The 20405-nt window shown below is 43.0% G+C and overlaps 1 protein-coding gene across 6 annotated transcripts in view; it reads left to right on the top strand.

Moving 5' to 3' along the window:
* The first annotated feature begins 2723 nt into the window (after window positions 1-2723).
* RCBTB2 (RCC1 and BTB domain containing protein 2) overlaps window positions 2724-20405 on the top strand; it is a 44411-nt gene continuing 26729 nt past the window's right edge. For 2 of the 6 annotated variants that reach the window (XR_012644530.1, XM_074987860.1), the window contains exons 1-8: window positions 2724-2835; window positions 8005-8172; window positions 9770-9861; window positions 10956-11022; window positions 12663-12824; window positions 13803-13953; window positions 15604-15770; window positions 16516-16674. Coding sequence is in view for 5 of the 6 variants with exons in the window: in XM_074987860.1 (XP_074843961.1) it covers window positions 10981-11022; window positions 12663-12824; window positions 13803-13953; window positions 15604-15770; window positions 16516-16674 (681 nt within the window). In the remaining variant the exon portion in view is untranslated. Of the gene's footprint in view, window positions 2836-8004; window positions 8173-9755; window positions 9862-10955; window positions 11023-12662; window positions 12825-13802; window positions 13954-15603; window positions 15771-16515; window positions 16675-20405 lie in introns of all 6 variants that reach the window. The other 4 variants (XM_074987871.1, XM_074987889.1, XM_074987880.1 and 1 more) reach the window with 4 other exon arrangements.

The raw sequence follows: 20405 nt of genomic DNA on the forward strand, positions 1-20405 counted from the left end.
TCCTCAAGGTGATGGGAAGCCTGGAGCCTACCCACGCAACTCCGGCAGGGAGGCAGAGGGCCCTGGGCACTGCCCAGCCCTGGCCTGTGGGGAAAGGGTGTCCCAGCTGCTTTCTGTGCCTCTGCACCACCTGGCAGTCCCAGAAGGTGCTTGGGAAGATCAGCACCCAGCCCAGTGTGGAGTGAGGACCACACGCTGCTTGAGGATCCCTGAAGCCGGGGTGCCTGGGGCCACACATGTGCGCCCTGTCAGACCTTTTCGCACAGGGACAGCTGCAGGGTTCGACGTGTCAGCCCGGCCTACACATGGGAAGCCCCTGGTCCTGCCCTGGGCCCAGTGCCTCGCCAAGCTGCCAGGTTCCTGGAGGCCACCGGGGGACACGCGTACCCCAAATACCAGGGGCTGTGCAGCAGGGTGGTGCACGCAGAAGAGGTGGTGCTCCGGGATGGGCCAATGGGGCTGGGGTGGGTCATGGGGCTCTGACAGGGTGCACATGCATGAGCTTCCTGTGAGCAGTGACATGCCCTCGCCCTGCCCATGTGCTCTGGGCACCCTAAGGGGTCTGGCCCCTGGAGCATGCAGTGAGCACCCCTCACTTGGCCAGGGACCCTTGGTTTCTCCTGGCTCCCTGGGGACCAGTGGCCTGCAGCTCCCTCCCTGCTGCATTCTGGCCACCCTGTGCAGCAGCCACCTTCCCATCCTGTATCCATGTGTCTGCGACTCAGGCTGATTGAACAACTGGGGAGCTCCCCCCCCCGCCCCCACCACCCCATATCTCTCTGTCCCATATTGGGATAGGGAGACAGGGTCACCCTATCAACAAAAAATGAAAGGAAACATAACCTAGGAAAGAAGATTGAAAAAACTGAGTTTGTCTAATCTGGAAAAGAGAAGACTGAGGCAGGACATGACAGCAACCTTTCAGGTACTTGAAATTTGTTAAAAGGACAAGGGGGCAAATGTATTCTCTAAGTTCTGATGATAGGACAAGAAGCTATGTGCTTAAATTGCAGCAAGGGAAGTTAAGCACTAGAATATATTGCCTGGGGAGGCTGTGGACTCTCCATCAGTACAGATTTGTAATCAAAGTTTCGACAAACGTTTGTCAGGGAAGATCTAAATCAGGGTGGGCAAAACTTTTGGTCAGAAAGTTACATCTCAGTATGGCAATTGTATGGACGGCCATGAATGCTCATGAAATTGGGGGCTGGGGTACAGAAGGGGGTGAGGGTTCCAGCTAGTGGCCTGCACTCTAAGGTAAGGCTAGAAATGAGTTCAGCATGCAGGAGGGTGCTCTGTGCTGGGACGGAGGAGGAGTATGGAAGGAGGGAGGAGGCTCTCAGCTGGGACAAAGGATTGGTTCGCATGGAGGGGAGGAGGAAGAGGGGTCTACCGGGGGTGCAGGCTCTGGAGTCAGGCTGGGGATGAGGAGGGGTGCTCTGGGCTTGGATGGAATAGTTCAGGTAGTTGCAAGGGAATATCTGCAGATTTGTAGGGCTCTAAGTCTAGAGATCAGGATTGGACAGGTGGTTTGAGTGTGTGTGTTGGGGGGTGGATGTCCTCAGGGGTGCAAGCTTTAGGTAACACTTACCTAAAGCTGCAATTAGGCCTCAATTAGAGTACTGTATCCAGTCCTGGGCACTGCAGTTCAGGACAGGTGTGGCAAACTGGATGAAGGCCAGCGAAGAACAATAAAGATCTCTAAAAAAAAAAAACACCTATATAATAGAAGATTGGGAAAAAATGGACTTATTTAGTCTAAAGAGATGACTGAAAGGAGACATAACAGATTTTAGGAGCATAAAAGACTGTAAAGAAGGGAGAAAAATTATTTGTTAGCCTCTAAGGTTAGAACAAGCAAAGCGCTTAAATTGCAGCAACACCGATTTAAGTTGGATATTAGGAAAAGCTACCCACGCTATCAGGGTAGCTAAACACTGGAATAAATTGCCTAGAGCAATGTTCCCAACCTTTTTACTAGTGTGGACCCCAATCACCCCCCCTCAAACTGTTCACATACCCCATCACAGCCAATTCTATTTTCTATGATCTTTTATCTTTTATTTTTTTCACAGACCCCACGGTCTTTGTGGATCCCCCATGGGTCGGCAGATCCCAAGTTGGAAACCCCTGCCCACACTCTGGAACCTCCCTCACTGCGAGAGTAAATTAGAAAGGCAACTGGCAGATGATTTAGATTAAAAATTTACTCTTCCCACCAATGGAGAGGACTGGATTAAGGTCCCTTCCAGTTCTAGGCTTCTGTGTTGAGTCGCTGGAACAGAGGCACCTACAGCTAAAGCACCCTGAGTTGAGGTGCCTGTAGAGGAGGCAGGGGTGTGTTACGGATCTCAGTGGCTCTGAAAGCTGGGAGTCGGGCACCTAAACTCTAAGGGGGAGGTGCCCCGCCCATTGCTTGTTACCCATTTTGTTTCCTGCAGCATTTAGTCGGGGGGGGGGGTGCGGGGCACGCCGCAGGAATTGCCCCCCCCCCCACTTTGGTAGAGTCTTTGGCACGTGCTTCACCCACCACTTCCACGCTGGGCGCTGGGGACGTTTGGGGGCCCTGACTGCGCGCCAGGAGGCGGGACCCTTCTCAGACGGAGCCGGGCGGGTTCTCGCCCGTCTTGCTCCCGGCGCGGCTGGGCAGCCTCCCCGCACGCCCCCTGGGCGGCTGATCCGGACGGCGCTGCTGGAAGCGCAGTTACCGCCAGCCTGGGACCAGTAGGTGGTCCCGGGGGCGTGGCCCAGGCTCCCCCACACCCCCCGGCCGGGGAGGTGCCTGAGCGGAGCCACCCCTCCGGCTCGCTGGAGGAGGAGCTGCCCGGGAGGAAGGTAGGAGGCAGGGGGCCGCCGCCGCCAGTGTCTCGCGCCCCTTCCGCCGCCCTGGGCCGAGGCCAGAGACACCCGCGCGCTTTAACCGTCCCCCTGACTGGAGCGTTTCCCTTCCCCCTCGGGAGCCGGCCGCTGCTGCGTCAGCCGGGTGCGGGCGGGGGCCGGCAGGGGCCTGTAGTCGCCATCGCCCGCCTGCCGCGGGAGTCTCGCCCCCCGCCAGCGCCGCCGGGGTTGGGCGCGAGCGGGGCCCCGTCGGCGAAAGCGGGGCCTGCTAGCCAGCGGCTTCGCGGGGTGAGGGCGCAGCGCCAAGTGGAGGCCAGGAGGCCCTGCCCTGGCGCTAGTGGGGCATCGCGGCCACCGAGGCTCAGCCGAGTTCCCTGCCTGCGCTGAGCAGGGCGTGGAGCCCGGGGGAGGAGGAGGCTGCTGGGCCTCTGCCCCGCTAGGGATTTTGGAGCTAGGGCCCAAGTCCTGGCGTTGGGATGGGCAGCTGGCGGGAAGCCGCCCTACCCAGCTCAGCTGTAAGGCGCGGGAGGAGCGTTGGCAGCGGGTCGCAGCTGTGGTGTGGTCCAGCCGGAAGCTCACAGAGGGCTGGGTACCAATAGCTTGGCCTAGTCCATCAGAAGAGGGTGAAGCTATTTTGACAGTCATATGGGAGCACCATGTGTGACATTGCTCCTGCCTCAGAGGCCAGGATCGGAGCGGGGAGAACAGGGATATTGCATCAGCACTATGGGCTATGCAGCCTCTCTGCCTCTGCACTGGCCACTAGTCGGTATGTGAGGAGAACATTAGCAAAGTCCTTAATAAATGTGTATACATTTTTCCATAATGCTAATTAGACGCTTGGGTATATGCTAATGAGGTGCTGCAGTGCATAATGGCGGCTCTATTACTTGGAAAGTGCCGCTGTCGATCTTGTGTGGCTCATCTACATGGGGTCCTTTTCTAAAGGACCCTGCAGACATCAAAGTCCCCTTATTCCCATTCCACGGTCTGGCGCCCTGGGGATCTGACTGGTCCCAAACAAGAGAGGCTGGCAGTGGGGCGGTCGGGCCTCTGGGCTCTCAGAGAGGACCACCAGCCTGCTGAGTGGGCGCCCTTTCTAGCCGCCAGCTGCACACCCTTCTCCCAAGCTGCCAGTGGAATTCTGCTCCCTATTGCAGTGCTGTTGTCAATCTCTCCTGCTAGGGCTTTCTAGTAAAGGAGCTCTCTGGTCCAGTAACAGCCATGGGCCTACCTGACACTGCCTGACCAGAGAGATTCAACCTGTACTGGAACAATATTACTACAGAAGATCCTATAGTAACCCACAAATGTTTTATTTCATATAAAAGTCATTCTTGCATTTGACTCTATCTGAAACATGGGTCCTGTGGGGAGGGATAGCTTGGTTGAGCATTGGCCTGATAAACCCAGGGTTGTGAGTTCAATCCTTGAGGAGGCCATTTAGAGATTAGGGCAAATAGATACCGGGGATGGTGCTTGGTCCTGCCAAGAGGGTAGGGGATTGGACTAGATGACCTCCAGAGGTCCCTCCCAGTTCTAGGAGATGTGCATCTCCAATTTTGTGTGTGTGTGTGTATGTGTATATAATACATAAAACATTGCCTTCAAAAAAGCATATTTATTCTTGTAAAAAGAGGTTGTGTTATTTTAATTTGACTTTTGTAACTTTGTGACAATATGAGATTTGTCTAACTAAATTTCCAGACCTTTAGATGTTTATCTGGAAATTTCCATGGGTCTGCTTGCTCAGACAGACCCACAATTTCTGTACAAGCTTTGTTACTATTTTCACTAGCCTCTGTTTTTTGTATGTTTATATTGCCTTTCTTACATTTTTCATCTCTTAGGGTTTGATTTTTATCATTGTATTCTTTTTTCTAAAGCTTCATATTTATTGCCCCAAATAGTTTTAATTTTTGCCACACTCAAGTGGAAATCTTTTATGCCATATGGATTATTTGATGAGAGGTGTCTGAAGAAGAAAAGAAAAAAATTCTTCACTCTGGGTTTCATATATGGATGGCAGAAACCTAGATGGGGCAAGTTATTTGTATTCAAATTATGAAAAGGAGGGATTTTTTTTAAATCGCCTGTCCAATCCTTAGGTCAGGTCTATATTTCTGGGGAAGATCGAATTAAGGTATGCAACTCCAGGAATGTTAAATATATAGCTGGAGTCTATGTACCTTAATTTGCTCTTCTGTATAGTCTCCACTGTGGGAGGTCAACAGGAGTGAACTCTCCTGTCAACTTACCTTACTCCTCACAAGAAGCAGGAGTACTGGTGATGACAGGGGTGCCCTCTGAGTTCGATTTAGTGCATTCTTACCAGACATGCTACATTGAACTCTGGGAGATTGGTCACGACAGTGGTGATCTTCCACTTAGTGAAGATGAAATAAGTAGTCCTGTAGCACCTTAAAGACACAATTTTATTTAAGGTGCTACAGGACTGCTTTTTAGATTTTTAAGCTACAGACTAACACAGCTACTCTTCTGAGACTAAGTGAAAATGCACCCTTATTCTTTTTTAAGACTGCTCTCATTTTTTTAAAAAACAACACTTATTTCTTATGGCCTTAAATATAGCATCACAAATTGGTATTTCAATGTAATTCATAAAAGGAGGGGGGAAAAATAAAACTCAGCATTGTGAACAAGCTTTTGTACCCTTTAAATCTTACTCTTAGGGTTCTTCCTAGCCTGTTTCTTTGGTTTGAAATATTAGTGGTCACTGAGGTCTTCAAATAACTTCTAATAAGAACATAAGAATGGCCATACTGGATTTGATTAAAGGTTCATCTAGACCAGGTTCCCGTCTTCTGACAGTGGCGAATGCCAGATGTCTCAGAGATGATAAGCAGAATGGGTAAACAAGTGCTCCATCCCCTATTGCCTGTTCCCTGCTTCTAGCAAAGAAAGACTTGGAGCACCATTCCTACCCATCCCACCTAATAGCCACTGATGGACGTATCCTCCATAAATTTATCTGTTTATTTATTGAACCCTGTTAAAGTTCTGGTCTTCACAACGTCCTCTGGCAGGGAGTTCGAGGTTGACGAAGTTGTGAGAAGAAATACTTAATTTCATTCGATGGTCCCTAGTTCTAGTGTTGTGGAAGCAAGTAAATAACTTCCTTATTTACTTTCACAACAGTAGCTGTGAATTTATAGACCTCTGCCATATCCCCCCTTAGTCTCCTCTTTTCTAAGTGAAAAGTCCCAGTCTTTTTAATATCTCCTCATACGACAGATGTTACAAGATGCTCCCCTGGCATGTGAGCTGATTATTGGCACGTGAAGCAAGAGCTCAGCTTTATCCCTTCTCCCCAGTGCAGCTCAGAGCTTGCTCAAAGCTATGTCACCTGTAGATTAACAAAAGACCAGCTATTGCTGCCAATCACCAGCTAAACGGTAAAGCTTTGCATCTTTATTTGTGAATGAAATTGTTGTCAGCAATAGTCCCATGTACTTTAAAAAGTATCACTGGTACATAGAGTCAAAAGGTGAAATTTTGGCACTCTAGCTTGGAAATGTTGCTGACCCCTGCTCTAAAAATTTTGGTTGCCCTTTCTAGAACTTTTTCCAGTGACAAGGTATCTCTTTTGAGCTGAGGTGACCACATCTGTACACAGCATTCAAGATATGGGGGTACCATGAATTTATATAGAGGCAGTGGTTTTTTTTTGTGCTGGTACTTGAAGATACTGATTACTGGCACCTTGCCTGCCCCACCCTTGGGATTGGCTGAGGGGGGTAGGGTGGAGAGCCAGCTGAGCACTGGCTCCTCTTTTTTTGCAAAAAAGGCACTGTATAGAAGCAATAAGATATTCTATGTCTTCCATTGTATCCTTTATTCAAGATTCCTCACATTGTTTGCTTTTTGGACTGCTGCTGCACGCTGAGTGGATGTTTTCAGAGAACTATCCACAGTAATTCCAAGATCTCTTTTCAGTGGTAATAACTAATTTAGTCCTCATTACTTCATACATATAGTTGAGATTATGGTTTCCAATATGCATTACTTTGTATTTATCAACATTAAAATTCAGCTCCCATTTTGTTGCCCAGTCTCTTTATGAGATCCATTTGAAGCTCTTTACTGTCTGTTTTGGACTTAACTATCTTGAGCAGTTTAGTGTCATCTGCAAATTTTGCCACCTCACTATTTACTTCATTCTCTAGATCATTTCTACAGTAAACCATTGATTTAATGGTCTAATGGAGAGGAAGGGTGTCTGCTATTCCCAAAAGTCTGTTAAATGTGAGAGTTTACTACCTACCCACGCCTGCCATGCTCCCCGCTGCCCCTGGAAAAAAAAAGGAAGAAATAAAAACATCTGCCACTCACCAGAGCTGCTGCCACTGGAGCCACCATGCACTCCTCCCACCAGGGGTGGGGCGTGTATGTGAGTGTCAGTCTGCCTGTGTACACGCCCCACCTCTGGTGGGAGGAGCATGTGGCAGCTCTGGTGGAGGAGATGGTAGCTCCTCCATGGCAGCGATAAGTCTCTCAACTTTTTCTGTGGGGAGTTGGTGGGGGATGATTTTATGGAGCCCAGCAGACTTCAGGGACAGTGGGGATGGGGGGAGAACATCTGTTCCAGAAGTCCAGTAAATTGGGGTCTGTAAAATCAAGGGTTTACTGTAGAATCATAGAACACTAAACGTGGAAGGGACCGTGAGAGGTCATTGAGTCCAGTCCCCTGCCCTTGTGGCAGGACCAAACACAATCTAAACCATCCCTGATAATGTCTATCTAACCTGTCTTTAAATCTCTGCAGTGAAGGAGATTTATAAATATGTTGAATAGGATTGGTGCCAGTACACACCCCTGTGGTTACCATTTATTCCTATACTTTGTTTCTTATCTTTTAACCAGTTACCAATCCAGGCAAGGGCCTTCCCTCTTAACCCATGACAACTTACTTTATTGGCTTCTTTCCACTGACCCTGTCTGTGTCCAGGAGCAGTAAGGAATTAAAAAAGACCCCTTAGCTTTGTACTTCCTTGACAGTTGATGTTGGGATGGTCTCAGTCAAGGGTGAGATCATGGTTCCAGTAAGTTTATTACATTTTTCGCTCATTCTAATAGCACCATTTCCATCTTGTCAAGATTCAGTTTAAGCTAGCTGCTCTTCAACCAATTATTTATTTCTTCCAGGCTCTGGAATGTCTTGGTAACGAAAAATGTCACATCAAGGGAGAAGCAGATGAAGAGCTGTACATTGTCAGATTATTATCGACCTTGGAGTCATGGCATTTCTCTTTATCCTCAAGTGTTCTCATCTTGCTTCTTCAACATGAAATATAATAAAAGGAAACCCTAAAAGTGAGTGTTCCGAGGAAAAAAGAAGCATGTACCCCTCATTCTCAGTGATATGTTAAATAGGAATGAATGAATCCACCTAAGTACCATTCTTATTTACTCCTGCCATGTCCCTTCTAACAACTAGCAGCACTTCATGGTTGGGGTGCATACAAATCTAGAAATATCGAATAGAGGTTTGGCCCTTCTCTAAGGACATTTGTAGGGCATTCATTGGGACTTTTTGCTTTTATATTTCTCTCTCTCTCAACTCTTGATCAGTAGTTTATAGGGCCCACAGAAGGAGAGTGCTGTCTTCTGTGTTTTAGAAACCATTAGTAGAGATCCCTGGGGGGGATCAGTGGGATTCACAAATACTCCAGACAAGGGGATGAAACACTAAACTACATATCAAAAAACGTCTTCTCACAAGATACACACAGGGATAATTTATAGAAATTACAAATTGATCAAGACCACGGAACTAATTTCTAATACGTACAGTAAAATCTCTTCTGTGTTCCGAGGTGAAACTACCTTGTATTTGGGTCCCCAAACTCAATTTTATCTGGTGTGTAGAAGGCCCATAAGTAACTTGTCCAAGGCCATAAGGGGAGGTCAAATATTATAATGTAGGAATTCCCAGCCCTCAGATCAGCCCACAAGAACATGCTCTCTCCATTCTTACACATTGTAATTGAGTTCCAGATAGACAAGTTTATGTTGGACTATAAAATATATAGTATAAATAGATCTTTTTGAGAGTGTGTTTCTATCAAAATGCTGATGTGTTCACTTAAGAAGTGAAGCTGTGTCTATACTACAGAGTTCTGTCAATAGATATTTCCTGGCAGAACCTCTGTCTGCAGAACACATCCACACCTAATAGAGGCTCCTCCTGTCAACAACTTCTGTCAACAGAGAGCAGCCTGACTGCCCAGCCCTCTGTCAATAGAATAAGCAACTAGAAGCTATGCAAACAGGGCAGCCTGATGAACCGGAAGCCCTCCCTGTTGACAGAGGGCCTCCAGAGCGTCTATGCTATTTTGTCAACAGAATCTGTCGACAGAGGCGCTATGCCTCATACAATCAAGACATAACTCTGCCAGGAAAACCGTTGGGTTCTGCTGGCAGATTCTCGACAGAACGCATTTTTAGTGTGGATGCTCCTTAGCTTTGTCAACAGAACGCCTCTTGTGTCCATAGAACTCTGTAGTGTAGACCCAGCTTTCATCTTTAGAATAAAGTTTACTGTTTTCTTCTCTCCCTCCCTCAACCCCCACATATCATTTATTGGAAAAACAAAGTTACATTTTGACTAAATCTTGGATCCTTTTATTATTCTGCATCGTTAGGTATTCTCTTATGTTGGTTAAAAAGAATTATGTAGCAAGTTAGTATCCAAACAAACGTCTTTTGGATACTTGTTTTAAAGTAAGGTATCTCAATTATTTTATTCATACTTTAAGATCTGATAGATGAGGATTTCTAACTTCTCTGCGACAAATAAAACTGTAGTTTCCTTCTTAAGTTCAGTTCTTGGTTTTTATTTTTTTTTAATATTAATACAATTAACCTTTTTTCTCTGCCTTATTTTGAATACTTAGTATTTATTTTTCAGCAACAGTAATCTCATTCTGGTAATCTGAGTCACTAAATATACAGAAGACGTCATTACAGATGGATCATCAGTAGTACTTTAAAATTATACAGGTAAAATAGTTTTTGGCCAGAGTTGTGACTCCATGTTATACTTTTTCTTTTAAGAGGACTGAAGTGAATCAATTCCACTGTAAACCTTTTAAAGGGATTCTGATAAAGGAAAAATTTTGCTAAAGTTGGGAGAACCTAAGGCACTCCTGAATGGCTCTGTGCAGAGGTACTGATGTGTGGATTCAGAACAGTTTGCAGAATTTGGCCACTATAGCCATGGTATCCAATATGCTTGCTTCTTGCCACTCGCCACGTGTCTCTGTCTGGTGTTAAAGTTTAGTAATAAAGTGACTGTAACACCAGATTACAAAGGAAGACATCTGAATTGGAGTTCATTCTCAGGTTTGATACTTTACACCTTGGTTTCAGCAAAGATATCAAATACTTTAGGTGTTACAAGGACAATTTCCCCTTCTTTGATATTCTTGGTGATCTCAGGCAGCCCACTTAACTTAATAGACACATAAAGTAATTTTCTTTACCCTCTCCCCTCCGCTTCTGTCTTATGTAGCTGATTCATCTGTTTTTATTTCATTTTTTCTATCTTTCTGTTAAATGAAAACTGAGACACAGAATTTATCAGAATTTTTCAGAGCTGAAGAAAATACAGACTACATGGCTACCTCTGTCCTTTCTGAGAGAGTCCATAAAGGACCTAAAAATTACTTCAGGCATTTAAAAACACTTTTTCCTGACCTTTCTCAGTCAAACACATGAAAAACAGTTTAAAATTTTATCACTTTTTCCCAAAAGTCTGAATCTAATGCTCAAGCTAAAACCTAGCCAGAGAATATTCAATGCAACTTTTTGGAAAGTTATCTTAAGCCAATTTCAGGAAGTTTTTAAACTGATTTTTCTGTGGGAGTGCAATAGGATTGTCCCTCTCTGTAATTTTACAGACCAGATTCTAAGAAGTTTGTCCTGTCTTTGATCTCCTTCTCAACACACACATTTAGCTGAATTAAAGCATGTTAAATGTAGATAATTCTAACAGAGAGAAAGCTGTGCTAGTCTATTTTGGTAGACAGTTCTGTAAGGTATATAATCATCAGCAATATGGTATCTTGATTGTAACCAAAATTATTTCTCTACAGGCTAGTGGTACAGGCTTAAGTCCATATGGCGACTGAAACTCCTGTTTCCCAGGGAGCCACTACCAAGGTCAGAGTTGAGCATCACAATAGAATTTGAGTTTGTGCTTGTCATGATACATTACTTATAGATAAAGAAGTTTAGTTGGCTGCATTAGAATAGTGCTTTAGCGGTTATGAGAATAGAACAAGATCAGGAATTTCAGAAAAGCAGCATTTCTCTCACAAGCGTTAATGTTCTTGCTAATTTCTGAGAACATTAAACAGAGAAGAAGCATATTTTGATCAAGTGGTTTGGTTTGTGCACCGTTGTCTACAGAATCACTTCAAATTTAGCATGAAGCTCCAAGTTAATTTGTTCTCGCCTAGATTTTTGGCAAAACACACCTGGGAGAATTAATTATTCTGTAGTTATATAACTTTCCCTCTGCCATTTTTTTTCATCCTCTGAGCATGAAAGTGAATAAAAGACTGAATTCAAGTTTAGGCGCATAATAATGATTTTTTTAAAATTCACCGTCCTAGAAAGAGAACTTCTCCCAAGGAGCTTGCTAAAGATGTTAGGTCCTGATCTGGATACTGATGAAATTCCAGTCTCGTTTTATCCTGGTTTAGCATCTAGGGCTCTGAGCCCTTCTAAGAGTCACCATGTGTCTTAATAGTGATGATGTCCTTTGTAGTCCACAAGCATGCTCATACCGTTGAAGACTCTAAATATTCTAGCACTAAGATGACGATACTTACAGCCTGCTCTGTTTGGTACTCAGCAGGTTACTGAGACGCCATTGGTACCAGTGAGGAAATAAAGTGTTTCAAGCTATTTCAGTGCCCCTCCCACTCCAAACAATGATCTTTGACAGCAGTGACCTCTACCAGATGGGACCCACTAAAAGAGACTCTTCCCTCAGCACCAGCTGTTGAACTTAGCTCTGTGTCATCTTAATTCCACTTGTTCATCTCAGAGGAGCCAGTGTCTTCCCTTTAATGGGTTATTGAGTACCTTTCAGTACAGAGATTGAGACGATCACAGAGATCGTACCTTTCCCCAGTACACTTTGATTCAGCGTTACCCTTGGAGTTTGGTAGGAATCCTCCTTTAGATTCCCAAGTCTCAGTGCAGAGTTTTCCCTATTTATCAAACGAGAAACAACTTCCTGGCATTTTCATGGAAAAGTAGCCCCGGATGAATCAAACTTGTACCCCTTCCCATTGGTATGACCAAATCTGGATGCTACCTGCACAATGACGCCATTAATAGTCACAATGGATTCCTCAGGCTGCCTACCGGAAAAACAGAACATTTAACTTAAGCTGCACAAGTAAAGTTCATAAAGATAACTTATTGTTCCATCTTGGAAGAGAGAATTTAATCTCTGAAATACATATTTTGGAAAACAGAAGACAGAACCAGTTGTCTCGGTGTAGCTACATATTATTTGGTGCTTTTCTCTTCTTCTTTTGTCTCTATATTTATTTATTTATTTATTTATTTATCCCTTCATCATGGTGTGTACCCATCGTAGTGATTAACAAAGAACACCATCTGTCCAGAACTGACTTTTGAAATATGACATTATTTTGTGGGTGATAAAGAAAGGGATACTTATTTTTTATGTAGTGTTTATTTTTAATTTGACTTTAGCCCTTTCATTGTACAAAGTTGAACATTTTTCTTTTTTCTAAATACTTGTTACTACTTTTTAATCTCAGCAGGTGGTACAAGCTACTTTCTTATCAGCCCTGAAAATATTGGATGTTGGAAAATGGCCAATTTTTGCTCTCTGCTCTCAAGAAGAACTGAAGTCAGTTCGTCAAGCCTGTGTGTTTGGCAGTGCTGGTAATGAAGTGTTGTATGCAACTGAAAATAATGAGGTAATTATCAGAGAAAGTCTGATGAATATTATTTGGTAAATATTTGATTCATTATTAATTCAGGATAGATTAGCAGAGAAACTAGAATTATGATCACAAACCCTAGAGAAGTTTAATATGTTAATTACTGAATAAAGTAAGTTTAGGATTGATTATTTTAAGTTAAATAGTAAATGGTACAGGTTGAACCTCTCTAATTTGGAACTCACTCATTTGGTAACATCTGTAGTCCAGTTTTATTGTAGCTACCCGGACAACCACTTACGGGTGTGGCAAAAGTTTCCCACAGTCCCATAAAGCTTGTTTACAACTTCTAGTCCTGCTCCCAATGCTCTGTGCTATTAACTTATGTGTAATTTACCTGTATATATCATCTAAGAACGCAGTAAGCAGGGGAAGTGTAGGTAATGCCACTACACAATACTGATCTCCTGTAGTCCAGCATATTCTCTCATCTGGCACCAGACAGTTCCTGAGGGTGCCAGACTAGAAAGGTTCAACCTGTACCATAGTGATAAAGAACTTGCTACACTAATAATTGTCAGAAGGGTAGCTGTATTAGTCTGTATCTGCAACAACAACAAAAGGTCTTGTGGCACTTTATAGACTAACATATTTTGGAGCATAAGCTTTTGTGGGCAAAGACTCACTTCATCAGATGCATGAGTGGACGTTCCAGAGGAGGGTCTAAATACGCATGCTTATGAAAAGGAGGGCGTGTCAGTCAAGAGAGAGGCCAGACTTGACAAGGTCAGTTCAGTCAGGGAGGATGTGGCCATGACTGGAGGTTGTAAACAAACTTTATGGGACTGTGGGAATCTTGGCCGCATCTGTGATAAGTGGTTGTCTGGGTGGCCAAAATCACCCAGGTGGCCATATCCTCCCTGACTGAAAGCTTATGCTCCAAAATACTTGTTAGTCTATAAGATGTCACAGGACTTCTTGTTGTTTTTACGTTAACAGTGTGATTTTTAATAGGTGTTTGTGCTTGGCACCAACTGCAATGGCTGTTTGGGAACTGGTGACATTCAGAGCACTATTGAACCACGGAAATTAGATATCTTATGTGGCAAAAAGATAGCCTGTCTGAGCTATGGAAGTGGGCCTCATGTTGTTCTTGCTACTGCAGGTAATGTGTGATAGAATAGTGTATTTTTAAAATCTGTGCATGCTTCACTTGGCCCAATTATTTGTGAGAGAGCTGAGTTCTGAGAGTGAAGAGGACAATGCTATTTCTTAGACTTTAATAGTATTAGTGAAAATGTAGGATATAGACTCTGTGGAAGGATTCATAATTATTCTGTAGTTTTGTATCCCAAATAGATAGCTGATGAAGTGGTACCTCAAACGTTTGTTTAACCTTCCTGATAGGCTGCTGTGGCTCCTAAAACACCTTAAAATATGCTTTTAAATGATACAAAGTGGAGATAATATTTTAATAAATGATAACTATAATAATGAGAGTATTTAATACCACATAGATTTTCATCTGAAGAACTCAAAATACTTTACAGAATGGAAATTATCATTATTCTGATTTTGATGTGGAAACCAGGGCACAGAGACTGTTTATACTTAAACGAAGCACACAATATCTTTTATAGGGGAAAAGGCAGTACGCTGCATTTATTGGGAATGCAACAGTAGCATATGCTTTTCAGTCACTCACACACACAGACACCATGCACAAAGTCCTGTGAGACAATGTTATGGTTACCAATCCAGAGTCTGGATCAATCTAGTGGCCAGCTAGATGGATCACAGAGGGGGAGCAGGGCCTTGTTGGTCACAGTCCAATGCTTTCCTGGAGTTGGTGGCAAGACAAACCCAAAGCCCCATGGCAAAGCAGCCTGCTTTTATAATCCTTTTTGTCTCTTGAAGTCTATGGATTCTGCTGTATGAGTCCTTGACTGGTGGTGTCTTTTTGATATCAGTTGTTTCCAAAACATCTCCGAAAGGCTCATCCTGTAATCAGTCATCTTTAGGGGTGCCTGCTCCATCCTTTAGAGTTGTCAGTCTGCCTATCTGATCACTTCTTGTACTGATGGTTCTTTTCTGACCCATGCCTTGCCCCTTCTTTCTTGATCATCTGGCTCTGAAGATAACCTTCACATCTTTATCTTACACAGACATACCACTTTCACACGTAAACAAAAACTTCACAAGGACTTTCAAAGAAAGGCATTGTACCACATTGTCTCCTATTGGGCAAAGCAAAAGACATTGTAAATCAAGCAATTAAGACTTCAGCCTCCAACATTCCTCTAATCTCCTTAACATAGACACAATATTAAAACTCTGTCTCTACTTATTAAACTTACTAAACTTTAAAAGACAGGCATCTATTCAATTAAAGAACTTAATTAATAAAAGTAATAAAATGCTAAATGTGTTAATGTTACCTTACATTGCTACATTACTGAATCTAAAATATGAATGTAAAGAGAATAAAATTTTTAACTCCAGCAAGACAAATTCCTAGGCAAGAAGAAGTTGAGCTAGGAATAGAATTCAGGTCTCAGCTGACTCCCATTTTTCTGTCCTCTTTTTTGGACTTCACTATATCCTATCGTTTTCTTCTGATGTGATACTCTTTGCATTACCCTTTTAGACATTTGTTGAACACTGGGGGAAGAATAGCATTCTTGTGTACATGGGACTAATAGCCTACGGGGTGTACCATTGTTGAACTTGATATTTTCATTTTGTGTCATCTTATGATGCATAGTCATTAGATAAGCAGATGTTTTAAAGTTGATTTTTCACATTTTTATTATAGAAGGAGAAGTGTACACCTGGGGCCATAATGCTTATACTCAACTGGGCAATGGTACTACAAATCATGGTTTAGTTCCTTGTCAAGTCTCTACTAACTTGGTAAACAAGAAAGTAATCGAGGTTGCCTGTGGCTCTCACCATTCCATGGTGTTAACATCTGAGGGAGAGGTGAGACTGCTTAGCATAAATCTGCATAAACAGTGTTTTTCCCTGGTATGAAATTTATTTAGCAAGCTGGAAACAGAAAAAAATATATAGTGCCTAGCGCAATAGGATCTGGTCTGGCCATCCTCTAAGTGCTGCTGTGATATAAATATTTAATAATAATGGGAAGATCTAAGATCTGTCAATGTTTATTGCAAGAAGTTGCTTATGTGAAGTATCTAATCCTAATGGCAGACCAAACATTTTGTATTGCAGAGGCTTGCTAAAAATCCTTATGACCTCTCGTGACATACCTTCCTTGAAAAATTTCTACACACCATTAAATTAAATCCTGTACCTATGTGAAAGGATCACCATAGTGGTGTTCTGTTGCGCTCTGAGATAATGCTGATGTCCAGTTGTTCGATTTTGTTTTTTTGCAGTAACTGTAGAAAAAGAATCACAATTATACCCCCCTGGATGCATAGTCTTTGCTATTACAGAAGGATTTCTTTCTTGTTTTTTTTTTAACTAGTCGAACATTAGAAATTAGGGTTGGAAGGGGTGGCATATTTCTGAAAGAAATAAAAAAGAAAATCATTTCTGTATCTTTCCTAGATGCACAAAAGATAATTGCTTCAGTCCTGTAATGCACACAAGCTTAGAATGTATTTTTAATATGTGCAATTTAGATAGCATCTGTATCTCTTCTATGCTTGGTTAAGGGTAGTATGTTAGTCTTATTCTGTTAATAATTCTTCTATAACAGGTGTATGCGTGGGGTTATAATAATTCAGGACAGGTTGGATCTGGTTCAACAGCTAATCAGCCAATTCCTCGAAGAGTTACCAGCTGCCTACAGAATAAGATAGTTGTTAATATATCTTGTGGACAGATGTGCTCAATGGCTGTAGTAGAAAATGGGGAGGTAAGCATGTTCTTAAAATTTTAAAGTTAATTTTTCTGACTGAATTTTATTTTATTCAGTGTTATTGGGTACAAATTATTAACAGCATGTACATTTGCAAGCATCATTACAGTTAAGACTTCTGAGATAAGTAATATTAATCTGTTACTTCCAAAGTCTATTAATCTGTTAGAAAGTTTTCATCAGACATTGTCCCTTTTTGCTCCTGTTTTCCTTGCCATATTTATAAACATGTCATCTGAGAGATACTTTACCTAATTTAGCTAAAATTACCCCTTTTAGAACAAATCATCGAAGTAGATGGAAAATAATTCATTACATCATTACATCATTTTTCAGAATATTTGAACCTAATATTACTTTTTTAGGTGTTCATCCAGTGGTTCCCTAACTTTTTTCACACTCTCTCTCTCTCACAAGTGTAATCAGGTGCCTTTAGTTGATTTTTCTTCAGCTATTCATAATTAATTTTCTCATCTCTCTGTTTGCTGTCCCTTTCCTAAAGAAGTTATTGAGTCTTTTTTCTCTGCTTCTCCTCATTCGGTTGCTTAACTCACTGATGTTGGCACTTACATGGTTCTCACTGTTACAGATCTGCACTCATTCTGCCACTAGAGATGCTATAATTCACGGCAAATGCATTTGCATTTCCTTCTATGGTCCCGGAAAGACATCCATTCTGTGCTTCCAACGCCCCAGCCATTTCCTCTTTTGGGTGAAGACACAGGTCTCTGTCTTCTGTCTGGGGTATTTCTGGGCTGAATATTTCCCTGTCATATCCTCAGCAAAAAAAGAGGCTGCATAAGCAGGCTTCTTATGCTTTCTCTTCAGAGATGGCTAATACCTCCTTTAATCTACTACATAATGCTTTGTAGGCAAACACTTTTTATTCCAAAAAGTAAAAGCAGTACAACGAAAATGTATTTAAAACAATTAAAGAACATATATAGAATCTTCGAAAAATAGGGCTGGAAGAGACCTCAAAAAGGTCATTCAGTCCAACATCCTGGTCAAAGCAGGACCAACCCCAGCTAAATCATTCTAGCCAGGTTTTGTCAAGTCTAGGCTTAAATACCTGTAAGGATGGAGGTTCCACCAATTCCATAGGCAACCCAGTGTTTCACCACTCTCGTCTTGAAGTAGCTTTTGTCCTAACATCCAACCTAGACCTCTTCTCCTACAACTTGAGACCATTGCTGCTTCTTCAGTTACCTGCTACCAGAGAATATAGGTTGGCTTCATCCTCTTTTGGCAGTGTTTTTTAAACTATGTTGTGTGAAACACTGGTATTCCGTGAACAACTTGCAGGTGTTCCATATAAAAATATTGTTGTTTGGCATTCTGTGGTCTCAAAAAATGTAAGAAACACTGCTCTTTGGAACCCTTTCAGGAAGTTGATGACTGCTATCAAAATCCCCACTCATTCTTTTCTTCTGCGGTCTAAATAAGCCCAGGTCCCTCAGCCTTTCCTCATAAGTCATGTGCCTCAGCCCCCTAATTATCTTTGTTGTCCTTTGCTGGACTCTTTCCAATTAGTCCTCATCCTTTCTGTATTGGAGGGCCCAAAACTGTACACGATACTGTAGATGTGGCCTCACCAGTGCTAAATAGAGGAGAGGAATCGCTTCTCTCGATCTGCTGGTAGCGCTCCTACTGGTGCAGCCTAACGTGTCATTAGCCTGGCTGGCAACAAGGGCACACTTCTGACTCATATCCAGCTGTCTTGCCTACTGTAATTCCCATGTCCTTTTCTGCAGAACTGCAGCTTAGCCAATCAGTCCACAGCCTGTAGTAGTGCATGAGATTCTTCTGTCCTAACTGCAATACTCTCCACTTGTCTTTGTTTAATCTCATCAGATTTGTTTTGTCCCAGTCCTCCAGTTTGTTTAGATTACTGTCTTCACCTTCCAGCCTGTCTACTGCTCTCCCTAGCTTAGTACCATCCAGGAACTTGCTGAGGGTGCACTCCATCCCATCATTCAGAAGTTCAGCATCATGTTGAACAAAACTGGCCCTAGGACCAATCCTGGGATACTCTGCTTGATACTGGCTACCAACTAGACATTGAGCCCTTGATTGCTACCCATTAAGCAGGATAATCTAGCCGTTTTTTAACTATCTTATAGTCAAGTCATCCAAGCCACACTGCTTCAACTTGCTGGCAAGAGTACTGTGAGAGAGACTTTCCCAATATCCACAGAACCAGTTATTTCTTCGTAGAAGGCAGTTAGGTTTGTCAGGCATAACTTGAATCCATGACAGGTAAATATATGCTGACTGTTCCTCCAGGAATTTCAAAATGGATTCCTTTTGAGCTCCTCCATGATTTTTCCACGGACTGACATGAGGTTGACCCCTTTCCCGATGCTGCTCCTTTCCTTTTTAAAGATGGGTGGGGGAGTTTGTCTGGTGGATTTGCCTTTTTCAGTTGTCCAGGACTTCCCACAGATCACCACTAGTTTGCAGTGGCTTAGCAATCACATCAGACAGTTCTCTAAGCCATCTTGGATTCATTAGATCCAACCCCTTGGACTTGTGCAGGTCTAGCTTTTCTAAATAGTCCTTAACCTGTTCTTTTACTACTGCAGGTTGCCCACCCCTGGATTTCAACCTTACTGCCCACCAAGTTGAAGGAGGGGCACTCATGCAGCCTACTAACTAGTCTTGGTTGCCCATCACTGCTTTATACTCTGCAACAAAGACAGTGATGTCAGCCATTACTGTATGAACACATGCATGGTTTGGGTCTTCTGGTCTACTGCCTAAAACTAGGGCATGTGCAGAGAATCTTCTTTTTAGTGGAGAGTGTTTGTCTGTTTATTACTAAGCCTGACTGTAATGTCTTTGAGAAAATGAAGGATATTAAATTGACTGCCAGATCCCTGGATGCCTATTGATCTCTAAGGAGAACGTTTGGACTCGCTCCCAAACAGCATGATCCAACATGTTTATTTTCATATTTTATCTAGCGCTGTCCCTGTTAGCAACAGCACCTCCTTAGCAACAGAAGAGGAAAAGAATTTAAGCCTGTCCTAAGAACCAGCAAACTACCTCATTTTTTTTAATCCTCCGGGCCGTTGGTCACAGGTTTAGTGTGAGGTGCGAGGACTACAATCCAAGAGCACATCAGTTGTTTTCTTCGCCAGTCTACCTGCTGGAGATTGACTCTTCCACTCTCATTATTAGTAGGAAACCACCACTATAGACAAGTAGATCGTAGAAATTGTGTAAGAAGATTACTTAATACATTTTGGCTCCATCCTTCTACTCAAGCCTCCTTGTTACTCTCAATTCAAGAGAGCCCTGTAATCTCAGAAATTCACAGACTACTGAGGAGGTCCCAAAGGAAGTTGGGGCAAGACATTTTACTCAAGTTACTTTCTGATGATGAAGGCGGCTGGGGGACTTGCAGCCCATCCTGCCTTTTGAGACAATTTAACTCCATCGGGAAGTTCAGGTTCCAGTGATAACAGTTGTATCCATGTTTCATTTCCTTTCCTTTCCACCCACGATTAGTTTGGAGCTCTCCGTTTGAAAGATGTATGCTTCCAGATATTGATCAGACTTTCACATTAATAATACCTTCATTTTTTGATAAGGAAAGTGTGTTAGCAGTGCAGGGGTCCCCATCAGCCCATCTGCTGCTCCTCATATATTTACAAAATGCCTTTCTTTCATGGCCATGCATTTGGGATGACTGGCTCATAAAGGCTTCTGGTAGGACTTCCTGT

The sequence above is a fragment of the Carettochelys insculpta genome, chromosome 1 (assembly GCF_033958435.1).
Source record: "Carettochelys insculpta isolate YL-2023 chromosome 1, ASM3395843v1, whole genome shotgun sequence".
Taxonomy (NCBI): Eukaryota; Metazoa; Chordata; order Testudines; family Carettochelyidae; genus Carettochelys; species Carettochelys insculpta.